The sequence below is a fragment of the Asparagus officinalis genome, chromosome 5, assembly GCF_001876935.1.
Source record: "Asparagus officinalis chromosome 5, Aspof.V1, whole genome shotgun sequence".
Taxonomy (NCBI): domain Eukaryota; kingdom Viridiplantae; phylum Streptophyta; class Magnoliopsida; order Asparagales; family Asparagaceae; genus Asparagus; species Asparagus officinalis.
Window position 1 is genome coordinate 131192401 of NC_033798.1, and position 13301 is coordinate 131205701.

The 13301-nt window shown below is 35.7% G+C and overlaps 1 protein-coding gene across 1 annotated transcript; it reads right to left on the reverse strand.

The window, feature by feature from the left end:
• Positions 1721-12888, reverse strand: LOC109841416 (ethanolamine-phosphate cytidylyltransferase-like). Its single transcript, XM_020410381.1, has 9 exons — positions 11594-12888; positions 8330-8565; positions 7912-8090; positions 6415-6486; positions 4956-5023; positions 4140-4257; positions 2524-2583; positions 2277-2399; positions 1721-2179 (listed from the first exon to the last, which is right to left on the reverse strand). The coding sequence occupies exons 1-9, from the start codon at positions 11617-11619 to the stop codon at positions 2108-2110; spliced, it is 954 nt and encodes a 317-aa protein (XP_020265970.1). The 5' UTR covers positions 11620-12888; the 3' UTR covers positions 1721-2107.

Sequence of the window (13301 nt, forward strand, 5' to 3'; positions counted from 1 at the left end):
CAGTTTTAATTTCAAGCTAGATATATATTGGTCCGACTCTTTGTCACAGAGATTTCCTATGAAGCAGCTAGCTAGCTAGAGATTTTGCCAGTCAAGCAATCATTAGGGCCACTCTTTTTGCGTACTAGCTTGTAGGTGGAAAAAAAAAAGCATCAGAGTTTCTTGAAAGCAAGGGTTAAACAATTCCTAACAAGTACGTGACTTTGATATACGGGCCGGAAGAATCCTTTCATCGTCACAATATATAATTAGGTGATCGAGTTTAAAAAAAAAAAACAGTCAACCATATATAATATTCTAGCTAGCAGGTTGCTCAAACACTCAACCATCTATCTACGTGCTAAATCTGCAGGTCAAAGTTTTTTCTATGATTAATTAGTGTGTGTGGTAGAGCAGAGGATCCTAAATTGATGCGATCGCTTAATTATTTCTCATGTACGTGAATTGCTATTATATATCTAGAGAGCTCCACTTGCGTGTGGAATCTTAATTAAAAGTTTGAGCTTCTTCACGCTGCGACTTTTCATGTGAACTTGTTCATGAAGAAGAACCCATCCAATCATTTCCCGTTTTATGAGTTTTTTTAATTCTAATGTAATTAAGAGTAAGAGCATGAATGATATAGAGTTGCAGTAAAAATCCTAAAACAACAAAATTAATTTATTTATTATATATCCCCACGGCTAGTTAATTACAAGACCTATATATTTATATGATATTCAAGTAGGAATAAAAACTTCAAAAAAAAAATAATAATCCTGAAGGATCGAGTTTGGTCCATTTTTAGACCACCCAAAAAGAGATCGGAAAATGCCACTTGCCCCTCCAATGCTTCTCCAGATAACCCTCAAAAAATTAGGGTTTATCAGAAATAGATCAAGGAAAATGCATGACAAAAAAAATCTTAAAATAAGGTTAATTTTTGGGGTGGAGGTTGTCGTTAAGTTAACATTCCAAACCTTTCGGGGTTTATCTCAGGTTAATTTTTGTTTTGTTTTGTTTTGTTTTCGTCGAGGGTGCCCTTTGATATTCGTTTAGAGGACGGAAGAGATCGAGAGAGGAGATAAAAAGGAGAGAAATTAGTACAAGTTGGAAAGACTCCGCTTGCAATTCATTATGTCTCTATTTCTCTTGCTCCTGACTATGAGCACCCATTAAAAAAACCGGCCTAAGAGCATTGACTATCCCGATTATAAAACCTTTCCGTTAATATCTATTTTTTTTCATTTTCATAAAATAAGCATAGCAAAAGATGATTTTGCCCGCTATGCTTGTAGATTTATTAGGTTTTTTTTGGGTTTAGTTATTTGATCTTATAATCCCCTCTTAAACTAAATATAAATCTAAGATTAAACACTCGAAAAAGACCCAAAAAAAATTTAAAATATTTTTTCCTCTAATACCTCCCTTTGAGCTAATATTCTCTAAATCAATGTGACCCTTCTAGCTTCAGCCACGTTCCAACCTACTAAGGCTTGGGAAATTCAATAAAGTAGATCAATTCTTTGTTCCGTACCCTCCTAAATCGATACATGTATAGTGTTCTTTTTAATTAGAAAAAGGCAAAAAAAGAAAAGAAAAGGAGAAAGTCGGTCTCGTCTCATTAGTTATGTATGCCTAGGGTTGTTGGAGCACGTGTTGACCGTCTCCATCAACAGACATATCTGAGGCAACCAAAAAAATGAAGCGCGGCACTCGCCCCATAAATTTCTCATTTACCTGAAATTTTACAAACCTTTCTGATATTAAAATGCAATATATATCTGCTTTCCTCGAAGGTACAGGTGGTTGATTACAGAACAAACCTGTCAATTATCTAGATATACAACAGCCAAAATTATCGACATGCATGCAAATTTAAACACAAGATATGCATGCACCATCCAATCGAAACAAAAACACCTCCCTATAACTTTTGTTACTCTGTTCATAATTGACTGGGTATGCTCATCTAAAAACGCATCACGAAGGCGGGAGGGAGAAAACCACACTTTCTTTCACAGCAAATGATTGGTACGGTTCGAACCTTGGTTTCACCGTCTGCTAACAAGCAAACCTTGCTTCTTGATATTTGTTATCGAGTACCATGTCACTGGTGTTGTTGGCTTTAGTCTCCAGACACATATTTCTTCTCTGTATAGTATTTGTCTTCACTTACTTTCTTCTTCAAATTTCGTTTCTGCATCAATTACCCAATCGAAATTATTCAATTTCTGTAACAAATAAAGAAACATGATTAGTCTAAGTGCTACGACAGAAAAGTAGGTATTGCATACCCGGTAAGCTTCAAGGTTATCAATGATTTTTTTGGCTACAGATGCTGAGGTTATTAATTTGGGGCTTGCAACTATCTGAAAGATACCCATGCTCTTGGGGACAGCATAAGGGTCAATTTCATCCTGTCACAAGCAAGATAGTCGTCTCAAATCGATTGCCATTTTGCAGGAGAACATACAAAATGTGCAGATTATACACCAGTAAGATATGGAAAAGAAAGGGACTAAACTAAGAAAGTTGACTTACATTAGGACTGCTCTCAGAAACTGTTCCATGCACAACCAAAGATATGTTGAAGGTAGTTATCTATGCAAGTTTGTACAAATAAAAAAAAAAAACATCTGAGCCTTCAAAAATGGAATTAGATAGAAATTAAATAATTCTTGAAAAAACCCATAAGCATAACAGTGACCCAATCAGTCACATGGGTGGTTGAATTGACGATCAGAAGTTAATTGTTCTTGACCGCGGAGGATACATAGCAGACAGGATCATTTCATGTTGAAGATGAAGACTGAGTTCTTAAACTTTTATACAGACAAAGGAATAACTTGAGGTACAGTAACCTATAAATAAAAGTAGAAAAACAACAAACCTAGTAACCCAAAACTCTGGGATCGCCTATATGTTATCTTCTTTTTTCCCCCCAACATTTAGCTATATTAAAGCCTTAAAGGACCACTTCTCCGCTAAACTATAATATCTCTTTTAACCTCTGCAGCCCGGATCTGTTAAGGTACAGTATATCTTTTTCAACATTTAACTGTATTAAAGGACCAATTCCTCTGTAAAACTGATCAACATTAATGGCACAGAAATAGAAAAAGCCTTACTGTACCTTTTGCAGTGACTTTTTCTATTCCTTCACTTGGATGTTACCTCTACTGGAGACGTTCTGAAGTTGCTCGTTTTGCTAATTTGCTAACATGCTGCCTGATATTTTGTAATTTTCACCTCAGTAATTGGTTAGAGTTTATATGTTGCAAAAATCAACAAATAGGCTCCAAGCCGTGCACCAATATTGTACAAAAAAATAGTTTGACATTTCATTAAAACCAAAAGCAACTGGGCATGCTTCCCTTGATCGGTATGCCAGACTTAACTCAAATTAGCTGGAAAAGATGGATGACTCAAGGACGCAAACTTACCAAGTTGTGACTTAATCTATGTGGATGTCCTCTCCTAGTCTTCTGACATGAACAACCTTTCCTTTTTCATTGACCAATGAAGAAAGGCCACTCAAACTACTCCACATATTCAGGAAATAGTTTTCAAAAGGAAATTAAAAGATAAGATTTGAGCTTCAGATCAGGCTAACGTAAGGAATATGATAAATAGGCGTAAGGCTCCTGTCTGCCTGCTTGCAGAGAGAGGGAGGGAGGGAGGGAGGCAGGGAGGGAGAATGTAGGTAGTTTAAATCTTCTTTACATTGTACTGCACGTTGCCGCCCCAGATTATTAAGGGGTGTTTGGGAGCGCTTATTTTAGGAGCTTATAAGTCATGTTGGCTTTTGATGACTTTTGGCTTTCAAGATAAAATTCTTGATAAAGTTGTATAGGTAGAATGTTTGGTCAATCCTAGCTTATTTATACGAGAACATAAGCTAGTTTTTTAAAAGTTGGTGAATCCAACATTTTTAAATGGGACTTAAAAGCCAGCTTACTAGTGATTTACCAAACAGTTAGATATGAAAACGCTAGCTTAAAAACTAGCTTGCCCAAAAAATAAGCTCTCCCAAACACCCTCTAAAACTTAGCTAGAGATCAACGAGCATATATAGATCATAATTGGTAACATATTTTCATACTGACTGCAATACAAGAATATTAATCAATAATGAAGATCATATTTTGACCACTCACCATATCTTGGGTAACTTCACGGGGTGCACCAATAATGACTTCATCCACATATCGGCATGCAAGCACACTCAAGCTGCGTTCGTGAAGGTTCATAATAGGATGAGATCCTCTATGTTCACTGCATGAGATGTTTTAAAAAGAATTACTGTAAAAGCAGTTTCATCTATGCAGGAGAAGACCAATTTTGGAAGATGTAAGTCTTCATTTGCATGCAGAATGGTCATGTGCCAATTATCTTTAAAGGATAGCGTACAGTTTGATAGAAACAAACTAAAACTTTGTTCCCACATTTCAAACTACATGCCTCTAATGGATAATCCACACTATTCATCTTGATCCACACATCATAAACATATGCAGCAAAATATTATGTCATTTAAAGATTTCTCATTCACTCATTTATTGCTTACAAAATGAGTGGTTGTTTCATACGAAAAAGAAGCAATAACTTTATGGATAATATAAAAGTTTCAAAGTTCATGTGGGCGCACACACGCAGCCTATTTTGCTCAATGCTACCAAGAGATAGCCTCGTGGTGAGGAGTGAGGACCACCCTCTTCGTCACGTTGGAAGGTGTGGGCCTCACCACTTCTATCTCTTAGTAACTCTTTTGAATAAACAATCATCTCATAACCATCAAATCCTATATACACTAAATAGATCATCCATTTGAAGGCCCATCACATAGTTTGATAGGTGAGAACAAAAGCATTGTCCCTTGTTAAATAGTTTCAATACTGTCATGTAAGCATCCATTACGATAGCTTTATTCTTTACAAATAACCACATTTGATCCAAATGGATGAGAGATATACCTAAGAGTTTGGTCACTATGAATACCTACAAGCAGAAAATCCCCAAGTTGCCTAGCACTTCTTAGGATCTGCAAATAGCAGCAATTAGACTATTAGTAATCAAGCTGAGGCATTGGAAACAACAAAAGTCAGGATAAAAATTTCGGGAGGATAAGGACATGCATTAGTAAGTAAAAATAATAAAAGAATCATTAAACTAAGTACATAGATTATCTTTTCCTATGAACATCTCATCTTAGTGTACTTTTCATTTGCTACCAACTTCTTGTGTCTAATCATTTTTTGTTGAGGAATTTAAGTTACTGGAATTGCTTAAATTTATTACTCACGCCCTCAACATCAGACTCATCTATCTCCCATTATACGCATAGGAAATAACAGGAACATGTTTAGGGAATTTATCTCTCCAGCTTATAAAAGCCATTCTCATGTTTCAATGGCTACAGAAGTGCAGTTTCCACGCAAAAATATTGCAAAAACATCACACAAAAGGTGGCTATTATTACAATGCATAACTTTAAGGGGAAATGATGGCCATAGAAACCTTGAATTTGTATCATTATCCCTTAGTTACTTCACTTATCTATTCATATGGGGCCAGAAAATTTATCCAAATTAGTAGGATTGTCAAATTATCAGTGGTCTTTTTTAACTTTTTTATTTATCTTCATCCTCTTCTTTTGGGTGTTTTCTTTTTTTCTTTTTTTTCTTTTTTGCTTTTTTTTTGGGTGGTCGGATTGGGGAGATGGTGGGGCGGTGCAAGATAGCCCCAATCTTGTCTTACGAGTCCATTCCTCATTGCAAAATAAGCTATTATAAGTTGAGCTGGGACAATCTTTGAACGGCTGAGCTTGGACTAACTTTCCAGAAACAGAACCATTTGATGTCTGTCTACTTAGTATCCAGAAAACTACATTTCAAATCCCTCAAAAGATTATCATAAGCCTCAAACTTTTTACAACAAAGCATAAAAATGACATATAACTTACACTTGCTTATAACATTGGCCATTTCTAACAGATCAAATTACTAACTTGTTATAATCGCTAACTATATATGTACAATAAATAAGTAAATGAAATTAACATCATACAAACAAATAATAGCTTTGTGAACTGATCTGGATTTGTGGCTTAAGGAAATATAGGAAGACCAATAAAATCATAGGAGTAAGATAACTCATTAGTCTGAGATAAAATAATTAAATGTGTTTCGCATTTTATTTATTTATTTATTGTAAATGGCTCATACCGGTGGATAGTGAATATCTACAGTTGATTTTATCATACAACATGTGTACCAAAATGACAAACCAAAAGTTAAAAAAAGGAATGCATCAATGGAATTATAAGCATCAAGCAATCAGAGCTAAGAAAAGCAGCTAAGCTCAAAGGGGCATCGAAGATGTCATATACACCAGTAAAACCTAACAGGAATGTTCTATTAAAGTTTGATGTACCTCAACATGGCCCGCGTGGAAGAGATCAAAAGCACCATCAATATACACTACACGAGCATTTGGTCCAGGTCCCTGTAACAGATACATGAACAGGCGTTACACAGATGAAGCACTAGGTCAATCAATATTCTATTTCCACGGCCCACAAGTATTTTGGATCTTAGCTTATTGCACTGTGTGAAGTCATAGAATATCTAATTTAATAATATCAGAGCAGTAACAAATTAATGTTTAAACAAAAGTTACTTTGTACGCAAGTAAGCTAACAATAACCTCATAAAGGTTTTGAAATCTACATTACCTCCTTGATAAGATGGTCATAATCCTACCTTTCAGCCGAACCAGACAATGGGTGTGAGTGCTGGTGTAAAATATTTCAGCAATCTAACCAGTGTTACAGAGAAACCACTTCCAAAAACACTAGACTATATCAGAAAGTCCAGGTAACCCGTAGATAAAATGCTACGCAACTTCAGATCTTAAATCAAGTTACTTAAGTTTACAATCTATTCAATATGCCAAAAAAAGAAAACCTTGAGAGAAGCACACTTTAGCTTTACAAGAATATGTAAGCGTTACAGAGAAACCACTTCCAAGAACAGTAGACTGATATCAGCAAGATTGGGTAACCCATAGATAAAATGCTATGCAACTTCAGACCTTAAATCAAGCATATTAAGTTTTACAGTCTATTCAATATGCCCAAAAAAGAAAACACCTTGAGAGCATCACACTTATGTTATAAGCCTAATGCAAGCCCCATCATCTTGTGCAATTCATAATGTTACTCATGCAAATCCAAAGCAGATCAGAGAACATTTGTCATTTTGGCGTGGGCCTGATGGATTCGAGCTAATTATTATATGATACTAAGAACTTGTGCGTGGTATTCTCATAATTGCTCTTATTAGTCTAGACCCTGGTGCATCCAAATCATTTCCAAAAGACATGAAGAGATCAGCCAACAAGAGGAATCTACGCCCTTCTATATTGCAGGTTGACTGGTCAAATTCATTGTCAAGTGATTATCATGATGGGTGGATATCTAACTTCATCACTCAATATAGTTGGTGACTAATAAATTTGGACCTGCACTAAATGTTCACTGAGAAAGAAGCCTACACATTCACACAACCTATCACATAACTTGTAAAGATAAAGATGAAACAGCTGAACCGTTACTATGCAGTATCGGGAATACCTTGGTCTTCTTTCTCAAAAAGAAAACACCTTGGTTTTCTTCATTCAATCTTATCTATATTAGTGTGAAACTTGATATGTTTGATATAAATAATGTAAACTAAATTTTAAAAAAAGGTAGAGTACATATTCATCATACAGTGTTATTAACAAAGATAAACCTAAGCTACAGAAAAATGTAACTATTTTTCCTGTAGTCAATATGGTCAAAGCCAGTAAAATATAACATAGAGAATAAAAAATGTGCATACTCTCATTTAGAATGTGTTATATGCAGATAACAAGGAACATACTTACCTTCCCATTTGAAAACTGCACAATCCGACGAGACGTAGGAAGAAAATTAGATAAATGAGATTTAACAGAACCACCAGTCTTGGCCAGAGTGTTTTCCTGATTCTGGTGCTGTTCATTAACGGAAGCATTAGCAGAGCCATTATCCATTTCTGAACCTCTTAATGAAGATAAAATCCTACCTAAATAAAAAGAATTACACAGTGAGGACTAAAAACCCAAAAAAAAAACACCATTTCACATGCATGATCTAAGAAAACCATGCAAAAGTAATATGTGGGAAAACAAATGCAATGGAAAAATGCTTCTTTTCTAATTCTATATTAGATTAATATGCAGTGATATATTCAAAGAAAGTACTATAATCACATATAACATGGATTCAGCTCATTATCATTATGGAGGGGGTGAAATATGATACCAACAATATCCGTGCTCGAGACACCTTCAGTGCGCTTGATTTGCTTGTAACGTCCTGCCTTCTTTGCTGATGCATAAGCATCAGTTCCATCAGGAAGTAGGCAAGGATCATCTCCATGTATGATGTAGTCAATTTTGTAGTCATTGAAGAGAATGTTCATAAATTGTTCATTGACCTCGTAAGGAGCATTTGTTATGACTTCATCCACCCACTTGAGCCCACTAACAAGTGTCAACCTTAAAGGGGGGGAAACAGGATAGTTAGATCAATATGCCAAATACGTTTTCCCATTCTCTATGGATGAAAAGATGCTAAAACTATACCAATTATTAATGACAGTAACAAAGTTTTCAACATAATTCCATTGATGTGATGTATAGAACGGATGAAAATCTACTAGCATGGTAAGATCTCATTTCTCGCTATGATTTCTTCTATGATTTCTTCTATTACAGATGAACTGCAGAGGATTATTGTAAAAAATGTCCATGACACAAGTAATTTAGCACATGTTATAAAGAGGAGAGTTATCATCATCTGTATCATATTGGCCTCTCCACACTAAAATAGGGTCAGCTGTGAGACCAACTGAAGATCAAGTAAGCTCCATAAGAATGAATAGATAAGAATAGGGTTGTCAAATGGGTGGTTTTGATTGGCTCTTGGTTAGGTCATAAATGGGTAGGCACATTTATGATCACTTGACCATTTATGACTAATTTAGCATTTGCTAAATGGTTCACTTCTCATCCACCCATTTACTAAATGGGTGGTTCATGGGTGACCCAATAACCCATTTAGTTATGATGCTTTTATATATACTAGTATGGTGCACGTGCGTTGCACGTGTACTCATTTTCATATATATAGTTGTTTTACTTTTTGAGAATTGCATGTATACATACTTCTTTTACTTTTTGAACGTTTCTATGGCTTGAAAATGATGAAGAGACTTAAAATATACATTTTGGAATATAGTGTAGTCATATTACTTTTCTATATTTGATGAAATAATCGGGAATATGTTGTGATTACTAAAAATATAAAAATTATATATTATAACGATATCTCAAACAATTAAATAATAAAATTTATGTTATATATGTTGGATATAATTTTATTTACAAATTGTAAATTAATTTTTTTGTTTAAAATTAGCAACTAATTTACCTTTAATTTTAAAACTCCAGATACTTGGAATAATTGATGGAAAGTCAATTGGTCAAAATTAACATATGGTGTTAAGAATTAAAGAATATGGTACAAACGTAAATGTCAAAATAAAATTATTTAGTTATTTGAGCTCAAAAAATTGAAGAATAAATTAATATTTACTTCATTTGACATTAAAAAATAATTTTACTCAATGCCTAATAAGCTCGAAATTACATTAACAAACTTTTATAAATTGCACGTGCATTATAGAACTTCTACAAATTGAAGTTCGATCCTCCAAAATAGATAAAATTTCTCTTAAGTGAAAAACTAAAACTCCTCTCAGGTTATCTAGAGGAAGCTTGAAAAGCAACCGATTCTAATAAATACTATGACTTTCCTTCTTAATAGACTAAATATTTGAGCCGGTGCTAGTGCTACATTATAATAATAGTAAAGGAGGTTATGTGATGGGAAAGTTTTGAGGTTTTAGTTGGATGTCATTAAATAGATATAATGGTACAATTAAAAGAGGAGAATTTCAAAAGTTTTGATTGGATTAATGTCATTTGAGTGGGTTTGATAGAGTTATAAAACCATAAGTTAATTTAATTTAATTTAACATGCAATAATAGAAATGTAACTCTTGTGTCTAACAACGGTTAGGGTATTCACTGTGAATGAAATTTCTAATGAATACTATGACTTTCCTTCTTAATGGACTAAAAATTTGAGCTAGTGCTAGTGCTGTATTATAATAATAATAAAGGAGGTTATGTGATGGAAACGCTTTGAGGTTTTAGTTGGATTTCATTAGATAGATATAATGGTATAATTAAAAGGCTATCTCTTCATGTACGCTATGTAATTAAGCATGAAGTATTATGTATATGATTTCATGTATGCATGTATGAGGGTGTATTTATTACATTTAGTTTTATTTAATTGAGGGTTATGAAAGGGATTTGAAGGAGAATGATTTATGATGTATGTATGTGTTATGTATATGCATGCATGTGTTTTATGTATGCATATATACATTTTAGAGGGTATTTTCGGAAGAAATGTTTTAACATACCAACACACTTTTATAATAGTATTAGATATATAAGTTTCAATGATCTACTTACAAACTTTCAGGGGGTTTTCTGTAAACTTACAGGAGGTTTTCTGTAAACTTTCATGGGATTTTCTGCAAACTTTCAGGGGGTTTTCTGTAAATTTTTAGGGGGTTTTCTGCAAACTTACATGGGGGTTTTCTATAAACTTGCAGGGGGTTTGGTAAACTTTCAGGGGGTTTTCTGCAAACTTTTAGGGATTTCTGCAAACTTTTAGGGGGTTTTGTGTAAACTTTCGGAGTTTTCTGTAAACCTTTAGGAGGTTTTCTATAAGCTTGTAGGGGTTTTGGTAAACTTTCAGGGGGTTTCTACAAACATTCAGGGGGTTTCTGTAAACTTTCAGGGGTTTCTGCAAACTTTCAGGTGATTTTCTGTAAACTTGCAGGGGGTTTTCTATAAACTTGTAGGGGGGTTTTGTAAACTTTCAGGTGGTTTCTGCAGACTTTTAGGGGGGTTTCTGCAGACATTTTAGGAGTTTTCTATAAACTTTTCGGGGGTTTTAAAACTGAGAAACACATACAATAAATAAATGAAGAATTGGCCTATTATTACAAGTTTCTTATCCTAATAAAAACTTTGTTGTTATTATGAATACAGATATCATTTATTCAATTTCAACAATATCAAGAACAATCAACAATCATACAGATATCATTTATTCAAGTTCAAACAAAATCCAAATGGACATCCTTGTCCACATCGAACAAATGCTAACTAATATCATGAAAAGCTCAAAAAACCCCATTATCATCATCACAATCCTCACCTCCCTAACAAACCTCCTCGACCCGATAACCCGCTTACCCACCTCCTCCACCTTCACAGACCCACTCGCCCCCTTTTTCTCCCCCACGTACCTCTCGTACTCCCCAAAACTATTTCCCAAAATAACCATTTTGTTCAAAATCCCACAACCCCGATTTACATCCAACAGACTATCATAAAATTAGACCTCACAATGTAGCATAAAGAACAAAGTCCGAACTTTTACCTCTCTTCGCCCTCGCTCATCGACATCCATTACAGCGACTCCCAATTGTTCGATAACCGCTTGCTCGGCTGTTGAAATTATTAGGTCGAACACTTCAATTGATGAAATCTAGGGCTTGAGCCGCTCGAGAATGAGAAGGGCAAGCGAAAGCTGGACTCTTGGGGTCTCGTACGAGTCGATGCTGCCGATTCCGTAGATTATGAGATCGAACTGGGGATTGAAGGAGAGGAGTTTGTGAGTCCGGATTGGATTTGGGGGCGTTGGAGCTGGGAGATGAATCGAAGCTCGGAGAGACGAATTGACGCTCGGATAAAGGAATCGAAGCTCAAAGAGAGGAATCGCATCGCAGAGAGAGGGGAGCCAAGTTTTTTAGGGTTTCGAAGAGAGGAATCGTAGAGAGGGGGGAGAGGAGATTTCTATCTGGCAAGTTTGGATGGGTTATGGGTGGGTCAACACCCGCCCATCTAATACCCATTTAATCTCTTTAGAAATAGTTACTCACCCAATTAGACCCATTTAGCTAAATGGGTTGGTTTGGATGGGTCTCATATTGGATGGATATGGGTGGGTTATTGGGTTTGGACCAGAATTGTCATCCCTAGATAAGAGTTATAATGGGCAGTCCTCTTGGCATACCATCTAGGAACTGTTGCTAATAGTCCTAGTCAAGTGAGGGCAAGGGCGTAGAACCTTGATGGCTCCGCATAATCCCTTTCTAAGCATGCCGTTAGAAGAGCAAGCCGACGGACATACCCAAGACCATGAAAGCATTTTAGACAAGAGAGGCGATCGAGCTGATATGATTTTCTATAAAGGAATTGGTGTTTCTTCCGAGGAATAGAACGGGCCAAAGAACTACACGGAACAACATTCCTTCATACAAAATCAAAGAGTGCCGGAATAAATTTCGAAAGCATAGCTTGACCGTAGTGTTTGTCATCGAGAGATAGATACGGTAATAAAAAAAAGTTCGCCATGAAAATAAATATTTCCACACAGGAGCTTCTCCCATCCTAGATGGGATTAACTGACTCGAGCCATCTGTTACTCCCTACAGGTCTTAAAAGAGTCTGAAGCGGTTAAAATTACCAAGAGATGAACTGGGAGCTCTGATGATACTAATTAGATAAAATGGTTATAGCCAACTAAAGCGAAGTTTCGACCCGTAGGCTGATCAGTGAGTCTGAGGAGGAGGAATAATCAGAACGTGACATTTTGACAGTGGGATGGGATTCATTCCCAAACAAGCAGAAAGATTATATATATGTTGTGCGCGGCGAAAATTTTGACAGAGTTTCTGGTGCACAATAAGAGAAAGATCGCAATAAGAATTCCCGTCTCACCAAGGAAACAAGAATCTGAAGCGAATATTTTAACAAAGTGAGATATCGGCTCTTCCTCTCATCAGTTCTAGGACTGACTTGTCGAGGGCTCCTAAACTATTACAATGACCACAAACACAAACAAATCAATTTTACGTGGTTCGACAAACTGCCTACGTCCACGGGACAAGAAGGGGGGAGATCTACTATTAGAGGGAGAGATATAACTAGGATTTACAATCTCATAACCTAAACCCTCTCACAAACTCTCAGAGCCCTCACACAAATACTCTCTCAAAAGGATACTAAAACCCTAGAAGACAACTGCACAAAACCCTAGGAGAACAAACTGCACACAAAGCCCTCTGTCGAAAATCAACCAGAGA

What these genes read in the sequence shown, in the direction of transcription:
- LOC109841416 (XM_020410381.1), bottom strand. Translation starts at nt 11,619, where the DNA reads ATGTCGATGAGCGAGGGCGAAGAGAG. An exon ending in TGCAGTTTTCAAATGGGAAG is followed by an intron (nt 6,487 to 7,911) that starts GTAAGTATGTTC and finishes TATCTGTTACAG; the next exon opens with GGACCTGGACCAAATGCTCG. An exon ending in TCCACGCGGGCCATGTTGAG is followed by an intron (nt 5,024 to 6,414) that starts GTACATCAAACT and finishes TGCTATTTGCAG; the next exon opens with ATCCTAAGAAGTGCTAGGCA.